We start from the raw sequence: 23422 nt of genomic DNA, 5'->3' as shown, positions 1-23422 counted from the left end.
ACATTTCTGAGAGCAACGGAGTTGTACTTGACATTTTGGGGTCCCAGTAGCTAAGTACCTCTCAAAAAGGTCAGTTACAACTTTGTTGCACTGCAAAATGCCAAGGGCAACTGAGTAGCAATTGGAAATTGAAAAGGAAATTATATTCTACCCCAAATCAGTCACATGGACTCTGAAGAAGGACTTCTGTTCTATTATTTGTGTGAGAGGGAAAAGGAAAATTGTCCACTGGTGTTGAAAAATTTTACCCAATAGATATTCATCTCTTTGCATGATTTATGAATATTGTTTTGCTCCTAATCTATCTATGCCTTGCCAAGTGCTCATTTTCTTTCCTTGATTTGTCTTAAATCAAGAATTCTGTCACCAAAGAAGACTGCAGATTCATGTTAATTCCTCTGTATTCTTCAAGCTTAATGACCCCGATCCTTTTCAATATCTCAGGGAAAAAAAGGTAGACAAAATATGATCTCTTCAAATAGATAGACTTCAAAAATTTTCTACTTAAGAAAAATGAGCTATTCTTGTTGTGGTTGTTCATTTAAGATTAGATTTAGTATAACAGTAGTGGGATCAAGAAATCAGAAACATATCTCTTGGTAAAATGAACCAACATGGGTTCAGTTTTACATTAATAAGTTTTACAGGGTGGCCATAAAGTTCATGTGCAATTCAAATAGTAATGGCCACCCTCAAGGGGTAGGTGATAGTGGTGATGTTAGAAATTGAGCTTGTCTCTTATAAATTAGACTTTGTGAAAGCTGTTAGATTGTTTATCTGCATGTGAATATCCTAGTCGGGGTAAGGAAGCTGTGGCCTAAAGGCCACATGTGTCCCTCTAGATTTCCAAGTGTGACTCCCCCCCCACCCCCCGATCAAAACTAAATTTCACAGAACAAACCACTTCAGTAAAAGGGAAATTTGCATTTGATCACAAGGCCTCACTCGGGGATACTGAAGGTCACCCCTGGCCCCAGAGTCACATATTCCTCACCCCTGTTGGAACTTTAGTCCGTTTTGGATGAGATCTTCTCTTCAAATTAGTAGTGTTTCAAACATAGGATGGCATAAAACAGGAGACATTTAGGAATTAGTAGACTAATATGTTCTTCTGACTATCTGTCAAAGTGTTAATGAAGTTTTCTATTTTAACCACATTGATGTGGATCTTATCAATTATATAATTTCATCCAGTAAATAACCATTGAATATGTATAGTGTCTGTTAGGAATTCAGCACTAACTTTGGCACTGGAGATAGAATGAGGCCAAACCAGATGAAGTTGATCTTTTCCTCTATGGATTTCATAGCTCAGAAGGTTAAAATAAGTATTAATGAATAATCTAGGAATAAATATATTTCTTTGTGGTGCCACAGGCATGGGAACCAAATTGATTTGAGTCTGAACCCCACCTCTTCCTTCCCTCAGTTTCATCACCTTGGGCAAGACACCAAACTCAGTGAATAACAGTTTTCTCAATTGTGAAATGAGGCTATTTCATGCCAACCATGGAGAATTGCTGCCTGAATACAAAAGTATCATGAAAGATGCCTGCAAATAACTGTTACAAGAAGTCATGGTTCTTCTACAAATTGTCCTATTAGATTACGGAGTCTTTCTTCTCCCTCAACCCCAGTACATTATCTTCCTCAACTAGAATCCAAAAAACAAACAGGCTCTTTTTCTATAACTTAAAGGTAGTTTATCGAAGTCATTGTCTGCTCAGAAACTGAACAATGACAAGGTAAAATTTCCTTTAATTATGTTAAACGCACACTATATAGCAAGTATTGCACTGAGTATTCACTAATTTTATCTTACTTAAAAATTATAACAATCCATACAGTAGATACAATTTTTATTTCTAATTAACAAAGAGAAAATCAGATTTCAGATATGAAATTTCTTGGTGATCAGCTGACTCCGAATACAGGTCTTCCTGTTAAGTCAACATGGCTTTTTTGGATACTGCCGGTTTCCCTGTGCCTAGTCTCTGAGTTTCAGGATTGTAAGGTAGGCTTCTGCTCCCTGTGCTCTTCCTCCACCTTCTCTGCTTCACATCCTTTACTTTTGGCTGTGATGACAAACCGCAGATGTGCCAATATTCTGCTACCACTTTTGTGCTCTGGCAACAATTGGGGCAAATTAATGTTCTAATTGAACGAGTGACTTTCTGGGAAATAATCACAATTCTATTTAATAGGCCTGCCTAAGCTAGGAAAATAAAAAAAGAGAAAAGGAAAGATGTGATGAAAGACTTTTACCCTGTGAACGGCAAAGAACATTAAGAAAGACTTAGCTGATGATGCAAAGTCTTGCTGATGTGGAACAGAATGGTCAGCAATCAATTGCATAAAAGAAAGAAGTTGGCAATTATATCTCAGTGAAAAAGAAAAAAAAAAGGAAAGTGACTTCATTTACACTGTAGCTTTTGCTACTTATTTGGGATATGGGGCAAATAACCATATCTGTTCTATAAACTTAATTGAAAAAACAAATAAAACATAACATTGATTCCTATTTCCATGTAATACAAATATAAGAGTAAATTATATTGTATAATTGAATTCAAAAGATGTCTTATAAATATTGAAGGCTGGGCAGTGCCTGTGGCTCAAGGAGTAGGGCGCTGGTCCCATATACTGGAAGTGGTGGGTTCAAACCTGGCCCTGGCCAAAAACTGCAACAACAACAACAACAACAACAACAAAATACACACACACACAGAGACACACACACGTACACACACACACATATATATAAGGCTATCAGGCTTAGAATGGGGAGGTGAGATAAATAACCTTTAAAAATTAGAAACTCAAAATTTCTAAGATTCTTTAAAATTCCTATGCATACATATATATACAGGACCTATTATACCATTGCATGTAGGGAATTCACATAACTAATATAGAAGGACTTTAAGATCAGCAACAAATATTTATGTAATTAATAAATGAACAAATGAGAAGAAAAGCCATCCCAATGCACTTATTTAACATGGGGAGTAGGTGAAAGCAGCCATAGCCTCAAGGTCTTTCCATAATACTGTGAAATAAGGCAGTCATCCATGACGGGAGACATTCAACAGGGAGAGATTGAAGGGAAGTAGTTCTGGATGTGGGACATAAAGCACAGTGGGTGGCAGGAGTTACACACGGCACTGAAAACAGGAGAACAAGTTTAATTGTGCATTCTCAGTGGCAAAATTCCCAGTCTTCTTCCCACACTCTAATTTCAATGTGCATTGAAAGGCATATTGAAACAGATATGCAAGTGTAGACTTCAGTTAGTCGGACTTTATTCCAGCAAAACCAAAAAGAATAGAGCTTCATAATCTAACATTTGGGGGTTACTCAATGAAAACACTAGTTACCTAACTCCCTGTTACCCTACAGGTCACAAGTTAACAAGAGTTTCCATTCAGGTTTCTGTTGCTTCATTTTTAAGCATGAAAGCACAGCTAAGAATATCCATATATCACGGACGTGTCAAACTTTATAGACAGAACAAACAAACAACAAATGAAGACAACAGAGACAGTATGAGAGCAGAAGAAAAATAAAAATCAAAACAAAAGACAATTTAAAAACTCAAATCAAAACAAACCAAGAAAGTAACAGAGATGCTGAATTTTACTTCTCCCCATCTGCCATCTTCCCCCAAAAGAGGAAAGAATCATATTAAAAAAAGAAAAGAGTTTGGAAAACAAGAGTATGTCTGCCAATAGAAAGATGGGTTGATAAAGCCAGAAAAGCAGAACAGTGTAAGATGGGAGTTGATATTTGTGATCTGGAAAAACTCTGAGAATTGGAGTGTAAAAGATGATGCAGCTCTCCAAAAATTTCTAGAATATAACCCAATTCTTATACCAAGCTGTATATGTATTTTACCGATTTCAAAAGTTCTTGTGGTGGATTTAGCGAACTTATCAAAAAGAGAGTAATAACTTAAGAGATCACTATGGTAATCTAAGAATTTCTAATTAAAGCTTGGTCTCTGCCTTTATAATTTAGGCAATTCCAATTCACATTTTACTTTAGCTGAAACACTTATTCATTTGTTATAGTTTTATAAACTTTTTATATTTTCTTGAGCATTATCAGCAGTAGGTCACTGTTAAATGTGTATATTAAATACAACTCTATAGACAATCACTATATAGTTTCTTATACAAATCTCTCAATATAAACAGCTTACAGAATGAAGTGGTGTCTTTTGAAAATATGAAGTGCAGGTGAGTGATTGTATCTCTCCCAGTGGACTGTGTGTCTCTTATGTGCTGTATATTTAAATGTTCTTGTATTTCACATTACTTACAGGAGTTGAGCTTACCTCTTGTAAAATTAAAAAAGAGATGGCAAATAGAATTTCTATACAAACACTATGGTTTCATATTCCCTGGGTGGTTTGTCAAAATTCTCCTTCTTAATAAAAATTAGAAACTAAATTTAATCCATCATTCTTATTTTCTTCATTCATATACTTGTAATTTTGTTTTTAAATGGGCTAATATAATTCGTTCATGATGTGAAGAGATTTTTATTCTTTGGAGTTTTAGAGCACTAATCACATCACCTTATATTCCCACCCCTATACACAAAAGAACAACAATAACAACAAAAATAACCATAAAACATTACCTTGAGCTATGTAAGGTGTGGCTTTCTCTTTTGGAGGTATATTTGTGGGTCGGGGTGTAGGGGCAGGAGGTCTATTGATAATGAAAGACCGACTTCCAGTTTTTTTCTTTATACTCATACTGGCCAGTATCATGTCGTATTCCCTGTCATCTATTTCAGTGAAAGTGTATGGGTCTTCTTCCTCCTCCTGCTCCGTTTCATCTTTCTTTTCTTCTTCCCCTTTGGGTTCATCTCCTGTTTCTTGTCTTACACCTCGATCACACCAGGTTTGACTACTTTCCATGTAGCCTTCCACCGTTGTCCCTGCTCATGAAAAATTTAGATCATTTACTCTTCTACTAAATAGAATGCAATTTTATTGGTGTCCATCTGTTACTTGCTTGAGCTTCTCTAAGTGATTTAGTCAAATGCCATGGGAAACAATATAAGAGATAGGAGTCTGTTCTCAGAAAAATAATTTATACATTTCTCTATAAATTCTAAAAAGAAAGTAAGCTGTGAAACTTACTAACATATCCTCCTACAGCTTGTAATTCTTAATTTTATTAAGAAAAATACATTGTTTAAGACATTGAATAAAATACTAGCAAACTGAATTCAAAAATACATCAAAAAAATAATCCACCATGACCAAGTGGGCTTCATCTCAGCGATGCAAGATGGTTCAACATATGTAAATCAGTAAAGTGATTCACAACACAGACAGAAGCACAAACAGACCATATGAGCATCGAGGTGGAAAAAGAATTCAACAAAACTGAGCACATTTTTATGATAAACCCTCAACAAAGTAGGCATAGAAGAAATGTATCTCAAAATCATAAAAGCCATATGTAACAAACCCACAGCCAACATCATATCAAATGGGGAAAAGTTGAAATCATTCCCCCTAAGAACTGGATCAAGACAAGGATGCCCACTGTCACCACCTCTATTCAACATAGTGCTGGAAGCCCTATTCAGAGCAATTGGGCAAGAAAAAGGAAAAAAGGGCATTCAAATTGGGAACCAGGAGGTCACATTATTGCTTTTTGCTGACCGTATGATCTATGATCTTGTATCTAGAAAATCTCAAATATTCCAGTGGACTCCTAGAATTGATGAATAAATTTAGTAAAGGCCTAGGTTACAAAGTCAATGTAGATAAATCACAAATATATGTATATAAATCAGTAGCAATTCTATATAATAACAATCAAGCTGAGAGTCAAATCAAAGACTTAATATTACTCACAATAACTACAAAGAAAATAAAATACCTAGGAATATAGTTTACCTAGGAGGTAAAAGATCTCTATAAAAAGTACTGTGAAACATGAGGAAAGAAATCACAGGGGGCCCAAAGAAATAGAAAAAAATATCTAGCTTATGATGAGTGGAATTAATGTTGTTAAAATGTCCATACTACCCAAAGTAATTTATAGATTCAATACAAAATATCAGCATCATATTGTACAGATCTACAAAAATTAATTCTACACTTTAGAACCATAAGAGAGCCTCAATAGCCAAAGCAATCTCAAGCAAAAAGAACAAATCTGGAGGCATCAGAGTACCAGACTTCAAACTATATGATAAGGTTATAGTAACCAAAACAGCAGGGTATTGGTATAAAAACAGAGACAGAGACTAATGGAACTAAATAGGAAACCCAGATATAAACTCATCCTCCTATCAGCAGCTGGCAACTTTGATAAAGCAGATAATAATGCACACTGGGAAAAAGAATTCCTGTTCAATAAATCATGCTGGGAAAACAGGATAGCCACATGCAGAAGAATTAAACAGGTCACCTTTCTTCCCCACTCACAAAAATTCATTCAGGATGGAAAAAGACTCAAATATAAGGCATGAGTCATTAAGAATTCTAGAAGAAAATATAGGAATACTCTCCTAGATGTTGGCCCAGGCAAAATATTTATGACTAAGATCCCAATGACAATCACAGCAACCACAAAAATAAATGGGACTTGATTAAACTAAAAAGCGTCTGCATAGCTGAGGAAGTTTTTTCAAGAGAGCAAACAGACAACCTACAGAATGGGAAAAAGTATTTGTAAAGTATACATCTAATGAAAGGCTAAAAACCACAAGCTTTAAGAAACTCAAGCAAATCAGCAGGATAAAACAAACAACCCTACTACACAGTGGATACAAGACATTAAGAGAAGCTTTCCAACAGAAGATAGAGAAATGGCTAATAAACACATGAAAAAATGCTCAATGCTTTAATTTGCATTAAGAAAATGCAAATTAAAGCCGCAATGACATACACATATTACCTTATTCCTATTAGAATGGCTTTATTAAAAGTACAAAAATAACAGATGTTGGCATGGATGCAGAAGAAAGGAAAACTTACACATTGTTTTGGGGACTGAAAAATTAGTAAAACCTCTATGGAAAATGGTATGGAGATTCTTCAAAGAACTAAAAGTAGATCTATTGTGTGACCCAGAAATCCCACCAGTGGGTATCTGCCCAAACGAAACAAAATTATTTTATCTAAAAGACACCTGCACTCAAATGTTTATCGCAGCACAATTCACAACTGCAACTAAGTGCAATCAATCTGAGTGCTCATAAATTCCTGAGTGTACTAACAAAACGTGGTCTATGAATATCATGAAGTACTTATTACTCAGCCATAAAGGATGAATTAATGCCCTTTGCTACAATTTGGATGGAACTGGAGACCATTATCCTAAGTGAAGCGTCCCAACGATGGAAAAGCAAACGTCATATGTAGACACAATTAAATTGGAATTAACCAATAATCACATGTATGCACAGAGGGAAATAAAATTCAGTGCAAATAAGCAGGGGGAGGTGGCAGAAAGGGAGGGGGGACCCCACCACCTAATGGGCACAATGAACACTATGTGGGTATTGGGCAGACTTATACCTGTTACTCAGCATTACAAAAGCAATCTATGTAACCAAAACATTTATACCCCCTTAATACTTTGAAATTAAAAAAAGATATAGAATTCTTTGAAAACATAAATATTTTCCACATTTCACACATATATACAAAATGAATGATTTACTACCAGGGCATTGAGTTTTAAATCTCAGCTCCAAACTCTAAATGCTTTGTAAACTTCTGTTTTTCATGCATAAAACTCTTTATTTTTTTTCTTCATTTGAAGTCATTTTACCTTTCGTATTGCTTGTGCTAGATGTTTTGCCTAAAATTAAATTTCTCTAAAAATGACGGGAGGAAATAGCCAAAGGCACCATCACTTTGTTTCCTAACAGTTAGTCCCTGGCTATGACAAATTGACCTTCAAATATGCAACTCTTAATTTCTACAAGCCAATATGAACCTTATTGAGAGATGAAGGGCACCGAAAGTAAGCTTTATGCTATGAAAGACAGCAGCGATAATCAATGGTTTGAGAATTAATTTATACGAAAAGAACAAAATTATAGGTTTCAGAACTTTTTTTATATTCAGTTAAATCTTCATGAATTTATATAAGAATGTATTAAGATATTTTAATATCAGTTATTTAGAAGACAAAGATATGATATATTTTGATTAACACATATATTGGAAAGAAGAGTTTTTATGTCTCTTTAGTAGGCCAGTGAGAATTCCTGCCATCTCTCTCTTTCTTTTCTTTTCTTTCCTTCCTCCTTCCTTCCCTTCTTTCCTTTCTTTTTTCAATTGCTCTTTGATGAGTAAGAATCTGACCCCCAAAATTGTTTACTTATGGGGATTTTAGTGAAAAAACTAGAAGTGAAGGAAAAAAATAAGTAGGGCTTAATGAAAGGATAATTATTATAACAAGATTCAGCAACTGTTACAGGTAAGTTTATGAAGAGAGCCCAAGATAATTTCCCAACAGAGGTTTAAATCTTATTGTTTCAGTTAGTTCAACCTAAGTATTAATCATCTACATTCTTTACCTAACCTTAAAATCAACCACAACTTGCCTTTTCCCTTGTGAAGATTAACTTTATGACTTCTGTTTCGCTGACAGCATCACAGGTGAACCCAGATTAAGTGTGTGGGAACCACTTTTACAGTGTTTCATTTTTAGTGGAATGTGTCAGCTCCATTACTTTTATACACTGATTTCCTGAGTTGTTAACTGCCTCCCCACTTACCCCTCTTCCCAGGTATTTCTAACTTTGGGTTTTCCTTGATAATATACATGTATCTTTTTATTTTCCAAAGTGTCTGATTACATTTTTAAGGTAAGAGTGGGACTTGAGCCTTCCCGATTCAAGTGGTACATTAATAAATAAACATTACAATAAATGACTTCCATAATTTCAACTTTTAAAATAATTGGGGTGAGAGTATGTAAAAAAGAGGAGTCCTAAGGAAGCCCCTTTGAAGCCTTGGACACATGCTAATTACAGGCTCCGTGGTCTTGGGTTTGAGTCAAAGAGAGATCCGATAGATACTTTTCAGAATTGTTGTGTGGGAAAAAAAAAAGACAATGGGCTCTTCGTGAACTTCAAAGTGTTCCATGGTGTTCTCTATTATTAATTTCTCCAATGACTAAGTTCACAAATCCATTATGAAGAATTTGATGCATAGGACATGGAGAAGATGGCCTTTTATTTATCTTTTGAGTAGCTTGAGTGCAGGTGGAAGCTACTTTTTTGTTTTGTTTTGTTTTGAGATGAGGTCTCATAATGTTACCAAGGCTGGAGTGCAGTGGCAGGAACAGTTACTGTAACCTAGAACTGCTGGGCTCAAGCTGTCTTTCCATCTCAGTCTTTCAGAATAGCTGGGATTAAGCCATATACTACTATGCCTGGCACAGCCACACTTAGAGAAGAATTCCTGAAGATATTGCTAGCTAATATCAAAGAGCCCATGCAAGGTCTCTGGCAGGAAATAAGTGATAGCTTGGAGCCTTATTTTTAAAGACCTTAGTCTAACAACTGTAAGACGAAATGTCTGTATTTTATTTCACACTCACTTCCAATATCAGGTCTATGAAAAGATGAGATAAAAAGTAACACTGCATATAGAATGTAAAAAAAAAATAGAGTTTTGAAATAAAAGGAATGGGTTTTGTTTTAGTTTTCTTTTTACATTTGGTAGTTTTCAAGAGATTGGTGATCTGACATTGCATTGCTGGTCTTAGATATCTGATGAACATTCCTGGAAGAAGAGTTTTAGATCTGCTAACCAACATATCATTGACAGAAACTTACATTGGGAAAAACATGATTTAAGATCACTTCCTTTAAGAGATTTAATCTGACAGAAGACAACTTTTCTTTCTTTTCTTTTCTTTTTTTTTTTTTTTGCATTTTTTGGCCCGGGCTGGGTTTGAACCTGCCACCTCTGGCATATGGGGCTGGCGCTCTACTCCTTTGAGCCACAGGTGCCTCTGCCTTTCTTTCTTTTTTAAATTTTTTTAAGAGCGTTTCACTTTGTCATCCTTGGTAGAGTGCCGTGGCATCATAGCTCTCAGCAACCTCAAACTCTTGGGCTCAAGTGATCCTCTTACCTCAGCCTCCAAGTAGCTGGGACTACAGGTGCCTGCCACAATTCCTGGCTATTTTTAAGGCCGGAGTCCTGCTCTTGCTCAGTCTGGTCTCAAAGTCCTGAGCTCAGGCCATCCACCCTTCTCTGCCTCCCAGAGTGGTAGGATTATAGGCGTAAGCCACTGCACCTGGCCCTCAAACTTGCTTTCTTAATAATTACTTTTATAATATAAAATTATTCAAATCTAAAAAAAAGAAAATCCCAGAATTCTGTTGTTAGTGTACTATGCTTTCTTCCTCCTAAAATGTTATCATGTCTACTTCATTGATATGTCTGTAAGAGCTTGAACCTGGCTGGTAATCAACAATACTTGTTGAATGAATGCATGCATGAATCAGAGGAGTGTTCATTAGATTTCAGTGCTTTCTGTTAAGGAATACTTTCCATCCCTAAATATAGTGTATAACCTTAGCAAGACTTATGTTGATAAACATGAGCCTCAGCAGAGACGATCCTCAAGGATACAAATGGATCCTCAAGGATACAAATGATAAATTTCATTACTACAAACTTCACTTTTCGAAACAGTATTTATGTACTTTGTAGCCTTCTAGGATTTGACAACTAAAGTACACTGACAAATGGGGTTTTGGTAGTGGAATTTTTTCCATAAGAACATTTTATGAATGGAAGGCAAACATAAAATAATGATCAAATGTGCATGATAATTAGTGACTGTAAGAGTGAAACTGCAGCTGGAAGTTTTTCAGGTTGTTGTCAACTCCAGGCAAATAAGGCCAGTGTGGAGGCTTGTCATGCCGTCTGCCAGGCTTGAAGACGGTACCTCCTACTCTCGCCCTGCACACTCTGGTTTCTGCGTGTGGTTCAGGTGCAAGGGCAGCTGTGTTAACCGCTCTTCCGTGTGGCAGTAGACTTTGATCTCAGGGCAGTATTCAATAAACCCTTCACCACTTTGTTCTCCCACAGCTACCAAATGAGAGTAGTGCCCAAGGTCATTTGCAAATTGTTCATGAACATTAGCTTTTCCCTTTTGGCTAACGATGAATAGTACTTTTAAAAAGCAATGTTATCGTTTTCTTTTCCACAGGATGTCGGGGGTTCATTTTATATGAAGAACTACAGACTCCTTCCAAGTTTTATTTCTTTACTTTCTTAAATGAGAGTTTATTTCAGATGAAAGGGTAGGGGGAGAGAGGGAGGGAAGGAAGAGTGGAAGAAAAGAAGGAAGGAACGAAGGGAGGGAGGGAGAGAGGGATAGAGAGAGATGTCTCCTTTTTCTAATTTCCTAGACCCTAGTTATTAAAGAATAGGAGAAAAGTTGCTCTTGGTTTCAAAGGCTGATCTTCTCTGTAGAAATTCTCTTTATACATCTTTTCTGTATAAAGTGTTGTTTTTATTTTAATCTGAAACTTACCTTGTACATTGAAGTTGGTTTTCTCCAGTTGGAAGGCCGTGGGTATAGGTCGCGGTGGGGGGAGTGGCGGTCTGCTGCTCACAAGTGGCTCTTCTGAATTTCCAGCTGGCTCAGCTCCAGGTATGAACACATACAAGTCATCGTACTGGTCCTCAGAACTCACACTGCCAGCCTCTGGGGGGCTGCGTGCATCCTCCTCATCTGATCCAGTCTCTTTTTCTTTCTGTGTAGAGTCAGCGCCCTCTGCACTCTGCGTGTGTGTCTTCCCACCGATGTGATGAAATCCTGGGTGCTCTGTGGCTGTTTGTGATGAAGATTGCATGACTTCATTTAAACACTCCATCTAGAGGCATTTCATATTTGTAAATTTGTACAGAAATAGGAGTACCGCTAATGAAACTTTTATGACCTGATATAGTGGAGAGCTGTCAAATGCACAACTTTAAAGTGAATAGTCATTTCCATCTGGGCTTTGAACAGTCAATGCTGCATTATTTCTGGCTACATCAGTACGTGACACACTCATGCATGTAATGAACTGTAATTCTTTAGCGTTATTGTTTGAGCAGATTCACACAGATCTGACATATCATTACATTTTTCTTACAAAACAGTATAACTGATCCAATAAAATAAGTAATAAGTGATTGGAAAGGTAAAGAAAAGGAAGAAGAAATAAACCTTGACTTGCTTATAAACAATGATTGCAAATTAATCTCTGACTCTTAGTTATAATTTTATTTTTTTTCAGTTTTTGGCCTGGGCTGGGTTTGAACCCGCCACCTCTGGCATATGCGGCCAGGGCCCTACTCCTTTGAGCCATGGGTGCTGCCCCTTAGTGATAATTTTAATATGTATTTATTATACATGTTGTTATAAATGCCACAGTAATTTTATGATTTATTATAAACAATTGGTTACAGATATTATATTAATTTTGAAAACATTACTTGGGACAAAGAGTAGTATTTTTTGATGGAGAAGACATCCAAATCATCAATAGTGGGTAAATTTTTCTGAAGTTCAGTCTTTCCCATATAAAATGCATTCTATCTAATATTTAACCAAATAACTCAAATTTCCTCCACTGAAAGAACCATTGCCATCGTTTGTGTTTATATCATATGCAGTAAGTGCTCTTTAACCCCTCAGGAAGAAAGTATAAAACAGAAATTATAACAACTACATCTTCAAAAAACTTTCATCGAATATTCTTTTAAAAAATTTCTCTAAATTAAAGATTCAAAAATATTTAAAACAGGCTTTTGGAATGCCTCAACAGACTTTGGAACCCCATAACACACTTTAGATTATGGGAATTGCCATTGTTGGTGTAAATAATTGTATCAAAATGTTGCCAAAGTAGGGTATAGCTAAACATCCCCAAACATCAGAGTGTAGAGAAGGATTTTTTTTTTTTAATGAAGAATTACACTATAGGACATTTTCTCCAGTGGGAGAAAATTTAATCATGTGGACAAATCCTGCCCATAATGATATCCATATTACTATATACAATTTTCTTTTTTCTTTTTCAGGTGAGAAAAAAGACAATGCTTCCAGTATTAAAACCAACCCAAGATTCTTTAATTACCAGACTGGGCAGAGCAGATGGACAGTCATTTTTGCACAATCTATGCACACAGATTTCATCTATCTTTCTACCCCAGCACAAAAACCCTGAGCCTGGAAAAAAGTAATGTCTTGAAATATTGATGGAGTAGATGATGGAATGACTGAAAAATTATTGCTCAGGCTAGCAAAGGGACTTTACTGTTCTTTCTGGAAAAAGCAGTTAACTTGGAATTACATTCATAATATAGGAAATTACCTTTAGCCACACTTTCTTTTATGTATTGAGTATTTCTCAACACTGAATAAGCCACAGTAGCTCCATTCTACTTGTCAACTACACCCAGCCTGGAAATGCAGCCCTGTAAAGTCTGGCTTAGTGGGTCAGTGGGGTATAGCATGCTTCACAGTAATGAAAATCTGCTGATTGCTGGTATTCTGTGCTTCACCCCCTCTCTCAAGGAAGAGCCTGGGGCCTTAGTCTAATTACATAGTGTTTCATACATCAGAGAGTTCACAGTTCCAAACTGTAGAGATAAGATTTTTCTTTATATAACACTGAAAATTTTTTTCTTAATATGGTCAATTCTTTTGAAAATTAAATATCATAAAGAATACATGGTCATTATTAATGATGGCCTTTTTTACCATTTTTATTGTCATTAAAATGATAAGCTATATAATGTTCAAATTTGGTGCATGAATTCATTAATGTAATACTTAGCATTTTGGGGTATTCCACAATAATGTTCCAAGGTGTTTACTAAGTGTGTTAGTTAAATCATTTGATTGTATTTAATTTTGATTTGTAGGTCAGCCTGCCATTTGAAGGACTTGTGGTCAATAACGTTTAACTGACCTTAATGTTTAACTATTATTAATGGAGGGAATACAACAAAACAATAAAAAAGTCTTGATCTCCTTATGCATGTATTTTAGAAGGAGAAGACAGGCAATAAAACAACAACCAGATAAGTAAAATATAGTGCTAAATGTTGATAAATGTAATAAAGAATAACACAGGAAAAGGGAAACGAAAAGGAATCATAGAGGAGGGGGTCGTATTTATGAAGGAAGAAATGCTGAAGCAAGCCATGTGGATATATGGAGGAAGTGTGCAGAGGAGCTTGGGGTGTGACATATCACTATGGCCATGAACAAACAAGGGAGGAGTCAGACATGGGACCAAAAAGATTATTTAGGGACTTGTAGGTGAAGAGAAGGATTACGAGTACAATGGGAAAGTGTTGGAGGATTTGGAAGAAAAGCCTGATTATTTCCTTCATAAAGCATAGAAAATGAAGGGCACCAAATGGACAAGTTGCTATTATAGAGTCTTTAACAGTACGACAAGTTTAGACTTGGATAATCTGTAGTTGTGAGAGCCTGTCCTAAGCATTAGAAGATACTTAGCCCTTCTTTCCCCACTGTGATATTGCAGTAAGCCAGAGAAGAGCTGATGATAGTGTAGACTGGAATCAAAAATAATGAATGAGCAGAGAAATGGTTAAATGTTGGCAACATTTTGAAGGTGATAGTATTTTATGACAAATTGAATATGGGGGAGGTAAAAAAGTAAAAAGCCAAGAGTAGATCCAAGAATTTGAACTGACTTGAAAAAAAGGAGAAAGGAGTTTTCACTTACGGAGTTGGGAAAGTCAGCAGATAGAGAGGTTGGGGAAGGTGGGAGTTCGGGTTTTCAAAAATGATGTGTCTGCAGTGCCCATCATCACTAGTAAAGACATTGAGCCACTTACTAACCAATAGGGGGCGTTTATATACGTGTGGGAATACTCTTCATTAGTCTTCAGACATGACAATACAGAATTACAACTCTTAGAGCTGGCAGGACCTTAGAGAATATCCTAGTCTAACCCATCTCATTTCATAACTGAGAAAACTAAGGTTTGCAAAGATTGTGGTAATGTTTTGAAAAAAAGAAAGCAAAACAAAATATAATAAAAAAATAGTTGCCAAAAGGTCTTGTGCATTCTCTTCAGGTAGTGTTTGATCATAAAACTTTGAATTTATTCCAAGTATTTAAATCAGCAGTGTGGCAGTGTCTCCATTGTAGTAAAAAGACATTTTAGACATTTAAAGACATTTTAGACATTTCAGTTAACTGCCTTTTCACATTCTCTTCAGTCTTTCTTTTTCAGTTACATACACCAAAAAAGTCATTTATACATACAACATACGGAAAACTTACAAGGAATATATGTGGAAAATGAGATAACGTCCTGTTCATAATCAGTTTCTTGCTCATTATTTCCTCCGGTTTCTTGGATCTGAAAAAAAAGAATGTAATTTTCAACAACATGCATTAATCTTAATAAATCTGTATTTGATGCCCATGGAAACAAGGAGTAATGTTTAAGTTTTTATTTGAATACTTCATTATGTTACAGTTCTTGGATAATATTAGTACCCACTGACACATAGTACTAAAAGTATAACTGGGGAAACAGAATATTTTGTAATAGACAATAAATTGATTTTAAAATGAAATGTATTGCAACTACTTTAAAATGAAGGGAAAGATAATTGCAAAATTTAGGTGTAATAAAGAAATTCCAAATAAAATTAGACACAACTGTTTTTCTTAAAAACTAGTTTTAACACTTCTGTATGTTTTATAGTTCAAAAGATATGCTTAATTATAGCAAGTATTACAATACAGTGAAAGAGAATAAACTGACAAAGTGTTTTCTCTCCATCATATAGAGAAAACGAAACTGAGTAAAGGTATTTCTGTTTGTCTTTCTGAAATCTGTTCCGTTATATGTTCTTAGAATACAAAATTAACTGAGAAAGGGCAGAAATCTGTCATCCCCAGAATTGCTAGTCTTTGTTTCTAATACCTGAAGGTGACGTGGAGTGTCTGAATGTGAGTGTAATGACGCTCACCGAGAAAGGGGAGCAACAACAGTGTCAGTTCTAGTTGTACAAAAGCATCCGAGGAAAGGGATGGAGCTTTGCTGCATTAACACAGGTCATGTTTTGTTAACCATGACCTTCAGGTGATTATTCAAATGACTTATGCTTTTGTTCTTAATACAATTGGTTAAAATGGTTAGGCTATGGGCTAAGCATTTGGAATGCCCCTTTAAAAATTAGAAGGAATTAAAAGAATTAAAAATTCTTTGTGATGAACTGGAAAACAAAAAGTAATACAAAGGATTAATGAAACCGAAAGTTGGTTCTTTGAAGAGATGAATAAAATTGACAAACTTCTTGCTGCTTAATATGTAACGGAATAGAAAGGACCCACGTAAGCTCAATCACAAATGAAAATGAAGACATTACAGATGAATCTGCATATATACAAACATCATTGATGAATACTATGGAAATCTTTATGCACATAACTAGAGAGCTTAGAGGAAATGGACAAATGCCTGGAAACACACAACCTCCCAAGACTCAACCAGGAAGAAATAGAACTCCTAAACAGATCGGTGATGAACTGTTAGATTGAAACAGTAATAAAAAATTCCCAACAACAACAAAAAAGCCCTGGACGAGATCCATTCACAGCTGACTCCTATCAACCTACAAAGATGATCTGGTATTAATACTACTGAAATTATTCCATAATACTGACAAGGAGGGACTCCTCCCCAGCTCATTTTATGAAGCCAGTATGACTCTGATACCAGAGATAGGAAAGAACATAACAAAAGAGAAAAGTACAAACCAATGTCCTTTACGAATATAGATGCAAAAGTCCTTAATAAAATAGTAGGACATCAAAAAGAAAAAAAAAAAAGAAAGAAAGAAAGAAATAGTCCACCAGGAACACGTGGGCTTTTATCCCAGGGATGCAAGGATGCTTCAACATATGTAATTCAAGCAATGTGATTCACCACATAAACAGAAGCAAAAACAAAGACCATATGGTCATCTCAATAGATGCAGAAAAAACATTCAAAAAAACTCCAGTGCTCTTACATGATTAAAACAACCTCTCAACAAATTAGGCATAGAAGGAACATATTGCAGAATTTTAAAAAGCCACAAATGACAAACCCACAGCCAGCATCATACTGAATGGGGGGAAGTTGAGAGAACTCCTCCTAAGAACTAGAAAGAAAGCCCCAAATGCCCATGGTCGCCCTTCTATTTAACATAGTGTAGAAGTCCTAGGCAGAGCAATCTGGCAAGAGAAAGAAATAAATCCTAACCGTAGTGGGAAAGGAGAGGTCACATAGTCACTCTCTGCTGATGGTATAATCTTGTATCTAGAAAATCCCAAAGATTCCACCAGGAGAATCCTGGAATTGATAAACAAATTTAGCAAGATTTCAGGATACAAGATCAAGGTATAAAATCTGTAATATTCCTACATACAAATAACAGCCAGGCTTAGAGTCAAATCAAAGATTCAATGCTGCAAAGAAAATACAATATCTAAAAATATATCTTGGGTGGTGCCTGTGGCTCAAGGAGTAGTGTGCCAGCCCCACATGCCAGAGGTGGTGGGTTCAAACCCAAAATTAAAAATATATCTTATCAAGGAAGTGAAAGATCTCAATCTCTACAGGAAGAACTATGTAACTCTGAGGAAAGTTGTCACAGAGGATATAAACAAAGGGAGAAATATATCATACTGATGGATACATAGAATCAACATTATTAAAATGTCCATACTACCTAAAGAGATTTACAAATTTAATGCAAACTGCATCAAATTACCAAGGTCATACTTTATAGAACTAGAAAAAAATAATCTTATGCTTCATTTGAAACCAGAAAAGAGCCTGAATAGCCAGAGAGCCCAGGTGCAGAGAGGGAAGGGCAGGGTCCTTCAAACAGTGGGGAGGGGAGACAGGAAGGGGCAGGAACCCACCTAACGGGTACAATGAACATTATTTATGTGATGGGCTCACCAACAGACGGGACTTAGGCATTATAAAAGCAATCCATGGAACCCAAGACATTGGCACCCCCTTAATATTTTGAAATAAAAACTAACATTAGAAGTACCCATATTAAAGAATTTATACATTTACCGTAGCTCAGGTGTGCAAGGATATTTGACCTGCATACCAAGTGTCACCAATTTGGTTTATTGCCCACTTTGGCCAATGAGAGCCCAGAAAAACTCATTCTTCTTTTTTTTAATTTAGAAAACACTAATGTTATTTAGAGAAGCACCACAGCCTCCAATTCTTATTGGAATTTTGAAAGTAAACATCTGTTAAGCATTTTTTGAGTAATGCTGATGTAGTAACTCATTTTATACTTACATTGTATTTTCCCTATTGTGGATTCCACTCAATGCTAATCTGAAAAATCATGTAGCTTTTTCAAGAGGGGTTGACATGATTAATATTTATATCTTTGGTATTAAAATCATTGTTTAATACAGCTATTCTTTTTTTCCCCAATTATCCTGACCTACATATTTCATAAGATAAGAATATATGTTTTAAAATCCATAGTACTCTCAAAACCAGATCCAGGAATTTTTTTTACTAATTTTATAACAGAAATGGTTTTCAAACACTTCAGGAATTGTGCATACTTTTTACATATCATTCACAATCTTGGTCATTATGAGCTCAATATCACCATGAATTAATGAGAGATACTGGGAAAATATAAGTAAATATACGGAGGTTAAAAACCTAATGGAGTCAATTTTTGTATCATAACTTGAGCCATACAACATTTGTACAAAAAAAAAAAAAATAAACCTCAATGCCAAGAATGTGTGAAAGGGACTTGCCTCCAAATTATAAAAAAAAAAGGTATTTGATTAATCTGAGCACTTTTGCAAATATTATGTGCAATCAATACTTTATAAAATCAGGCTAGACAAAAACTAATTGTTTTCTTAACAGGAGAAGAGGATCATTAGAAATATTTGTGCTAAAAAACAAATGCTTCTTATTTGGCTTCTTTAACTTATAATCATTTATTTTGAAAAACATGCTAGATCTAATGATGTATTAGTAATTCTTTAATAAAATCAATGATGGCTTCAGAGACAAGTTTCATGGCATTCTGATATCTAATCACTTTAATAATTGGCTGTGTGGTGCTGTGGGCTGAGTGCAGACTTTGGAGTCAATTTTAGAACAAATCACAGCTCAGTTATTTATTAGCAGTTTGATACTGATTGTAAACTTAAATATTAAGCCTCAATATTTGACCATGAAAAACATAGCCAGTAATAAATACACCATCAGTTTGCTGGCATAATTAAGGTAGAATAGTGCATGGCAAACCCACATCCCATCTAACACATAGAAGTGCTTAATAAATGTAATATGTTTATGTTGGAATTTCCCTCATTACATAAAATAGACATCTACTTTTCAGCAAGCATGATTTCTTAATCTGAGGCTGGAGTTTGACTTTCTTTAGCCACTTGCCAACTAATTCTATAGAACTAGCGCATGCTAAATACTCTGTTAACTACACCTTACAAATGTAGACAATGTAACCTATATTCACCTTCATATTAATCTGAAATATAAAAAAGAAAAATAGATACAATTCCCACTCTTAAAAATATCACATCTTAATTTTTCAATTGAAAGAGGAAGACAAAAATGATTAGAATATAATCTTTTCTTTATTTCACTATAATAAACTCAATCTTTATAGATGACGTAGAGAATCAAGGCAAAAGCCTTATTCATTTGCTTTTGGGTGAGGAGACTGTATTTAAAGAATTATCTTGGCACTCACATTGAGTCTCACTTCTCTAAATGAAAGGTCAAGATTAAATGATAAAAATCTGCTAGTTAAACAGGCTTAATGAAATTTTTTGACCTATAGGTAGTCCTTGAAACACATAATGTTTAATGAGATTAAAATCATACATTATCAAAGAAAACTGAAAAGAGAACTTGTTGTTGATTGGGGTATGGAAAGCGCCACATGGCTTTGGCATCTGGTCCTGTACAAACTGATCATAATATTCTTATTTTGAGGAAGTGAATAAAAACAATCTTCACATGGCAGTTGGTATCTAAATCATTTTATGAGACTCTAATTGAACCAACTCTTGCCCAACTTTCCACAGTGTTGATCTGAAATGATTTCACCAGCTTTCAAAGCACATGGGAGTCTGTGGGATGAGAATAAGAAGACAAACATATGTCTGAAGAGTGAAAAATTGACCTTGTAAGATTTTATATCTCACCCCAAATGAATACACTAGATGATATTTAAATGGAGATAATAAATATTATTCTTAACAAGTGCTAATAACAATAAGCAATATTAAACTAAAGCCATGAAAAACAAGAAACAGAATTCCCTGAGATAAAATTTTAAAGGCATATTGTGAAAGTGTCTGAGCTTCAATGTGTGTCCTTAGGCCATCTAGGGATATAGCCTAAAGGCAGATTCATGTGATTTCCCATAAAAGTTTATGTTTATATTATAGGAATTAAAATGCTGAGTAAAAAATTAAATAGGAACTCCATCCACAGTTGGGAGAGGAAAGAAGAAGAATGAAATAGAAGTGGAGCTGTTTAACTCAGGGAAAGTCAAAGTGGACATTTTCCTTGGTATGGGTAAATACTTCATCAGAATAACCTGAGTATATTATGCTGTGCTTTTTCAGACATCATCTTAATTAGGGGTAAAAAGACCTATGCATAGGTGAACAAGTCTCCTTTGGCAAAATTAGAAATTTAATTTTTTGATTGTCATCACCAAGGCCAAATCTGGTAAAGATGGAGGAATTGGTGCCAGAGGGACAAGAGATGGCTTCATCCTGTATTTCATACAAACACATAGCAGTCCTGTTGAGACCTAGTCCCTCAAGCTTAGGACAAAAGAATTGAAAATGGTTAGGCTTCAAAGCGCTGATGGATGTTTGGCTTTTGTAACTGGCATATCTCTCATTCTACCTGTGTTCATCCCAGCCCTTCTCTCACTCTGTGGCCACCCACCATGGTGGTGACCCACAGGGCCCCTGGTCCCAGTGCTGACAGCTCTTGGCCTTGATTTATGCCCATGAGGCAGCTTCTAATTACTGTTGTGAACGTCAGGCTTCGGCCCCTGCCACTCTGAATGACATTCTAGCCCTATATTGACAGTCTTTGTTTCAAACTCAACATAGTTGTGGTTGCATTTGTGAGGTACCAACACTGATATTGGGGCCATATTGGTGTTTTAGTAGTAAATCATACACTGATTCAATATTAAAACAATATGTGTCACATATTCAATGTGTCACACTAAAAATATAATAATTTGGGTATTTTTCCAAGCACAAGTTGCTTTTAAATGTAGTCTATGGTCTGTACTGCCCAATTCACTGTATCAACTGGGTTTTCTTAGGTTTTATCCTTGTCTTTCTTTTCTTTTCTTAAAATATATTCCCGACTGATTTTATTCATTCTGCTACCTTTATTGTACATCTCTATTCTGATCACTCCTGGACATATCTTTACCTCTAAATTCTTCTGAGGACTAGATTCCAGGATTCAGAAAAAAATTACAGTCATGGAAGCAAAGGGAAAAAAAATAAAACAAAAAAACCTGGAGAGAGCTAGATCAGGAAAACGAGGGGAGAGGATTCTAAGTGGACCAAGAGTGGAAAAACAAAGCTCTGAAAATAATTCATCATATTTTCCAATACAAGTCACTGCTGACCCCATGAGGGGAATTAAAATGGAACGGTGTGAATTTATACTGGCTTGCAGAATCTTAAAAAGTTAAATTGGAGTAACGATTTGCAGGAACAATGTATTGAGTTTTTTAAGGAACTGTAATATAAAGTAGGGATATTGGGTAACAGTGCTTAAGATTTGTTTTTTGAAAACTGAATTAAAGATGCCAGGGAAGTAGGGCTTCATTAAGGCAAGGGCTACAGAAATGGAAGGAATTCAGAGCTCACTTGCACAGAACACTGCATCAGGCAATGCAAAATACACAGATGAAAGTCTCGCGATTCCCAACCCCCAATACCCTACATCTAGTAGGGAAGACAATGTAAATAGGGAAAAACAAAACACATTTGAAAATATGCATATACTTGCAATACGCTATGAGATAGTAATATGCAATAATTTCCATCATATGGGTAGGACAGAAAATTCCACAGAATGGTTGGTATTCAATCCACACCTCAAAGGACACATATGGTTTTATTCCATAAAGAAAAAAGAGGCTATGACTTACTGGTCAGTGGGGGACCATGAAGAGCCGGAGACTTGGTGAATGGTTTTAGCTGGTTGGATCACTGCATGGAGAGATGTATTTGAAGATGTTGTGGTGCTTTAAGATTTTACTTTATCGAGTTTTAAATCCTTTGGAGCATGTAATTATTTCTTAAGAAGTGGGAAGTAATGATTCCTGCCTTTATTTTAGAAAAATAATTCTAGAGTAATTCTGGGTAAAAGGGAGAGGAGGCTATTTTAATGGCCAAGGTGAAGGGCAATGAGCACTGGTGAAAAGTTTACTGGAGAAGGCAGATATGAAAAGTATAGCAGAGAGGGTGTGGGCAAGATTTTTACAGCTTTGATGCCAAAGGCTGGAAGACAAGACTCAAATATGACGATGTGAGTAAGATTCTGTTCAGCTTAATGTCTGGTAACCAGTTCTAATATCTACAACTTTCTTTTTCAGGACACTTTCCCAAAGAACTCTTGTCATTTACAGATGAGGGCACTGATTAAAAACACCTTTTCTACAGAATTTGCGATGAAAGCCTGAGGGCAAGAAAGGAAATTTACAGCTGAAGTCTCTTTTGTTCCTTCATGAAACTCCTGAAAATGTACCTGGGAATATGGAAATGTGGGCTCTAAAATGGTGATTCTTCCAATTTCTTTGTGAAGTGATGAAGTTTACCAACTTGAGAGAACAGAAGGGAGTTAATTGTATTGTGGCCAAGTAAACTATTAATTTGATTAGCAAGGCTGCTAACTGTGAAAATACGCTAATGTCATACAATTGCAAAATGGTAGAGTCAGAATTAAGTTATAAAGATACCAAAAAGTGCCAAATCTTATAGACAATAGAAAAAGAAGAAATACTTCAAATTCATCCTACTTAATCTGGATACATCTGATATTAAAATTGGAGAAAATATATTATTATAAATGGAAAATTTACTTTTATTTATAAATATTAGTGGTTTATTTTTTGAGACTTTGGAAATAAAGTAATAATAATAAGTTAACTGATGACTCCATAATAAACCTCAGAGTTAAAGCACTTTATAATAGACATACTCTTATTTGACGATGTGAATGTTACTTTATTTGTATTATTATTATTGTTTAATATTTTGATGCAACAATCTTCTGATTTCTTTTCTGAATGTATTTATCATCTGATTTCTTTTC

The 23422-nt window shown here is 35.4% G+C and overlaps 1 protein-coding gene across 1 annotated transcript in view; it reads right to left on the bottom strand.

The window, feature by feature from the left end:
* The window catches only part of BANK1 (B cell scaffold protein with ankyrin repeats 1), a 277972-nt gene that overhangs the window by 28581 nt on the left and 225969 nt on the right, over nt 1–23422 (bottom strand). Inside the window, exons 8-10 of the mRNA XM_012809273.2 lie at nt 15319–15397; nt 11538–11837; nt 4645–4947 (exon numbers count right to left, since the gene is read on the bottom strand). Of these exons, the coding sequence (XP_012664727.2) occupies nt 4645–4947; nt 11538–11837; nt 15319–15397 (682 nt within the window). The remainder of the gene's footprint in view (nt 1–4644; nt 4948–11537; nt 11838–15318; nt 15398–23422) is intronic.

Source organism: Otolemur garnettii, unplaced genomic scaffold (genome assembly GCF_000181295.1).
Source record: "Otolemur garnettii isolate 467f Iridium unplaced genomic scaffold, OtoGar3 scaffold00103, whole genome shotgun sequence".
Classification (NCBI taxonomy): Eukaryota; Metazoa; Chordata; class Mammalia; order Primates; family Galagidae; genus Otolemur; species Otolemur garnettii.
This window is presented reverse-complemented; position numbering and strand designations above follow the sequence as displayed.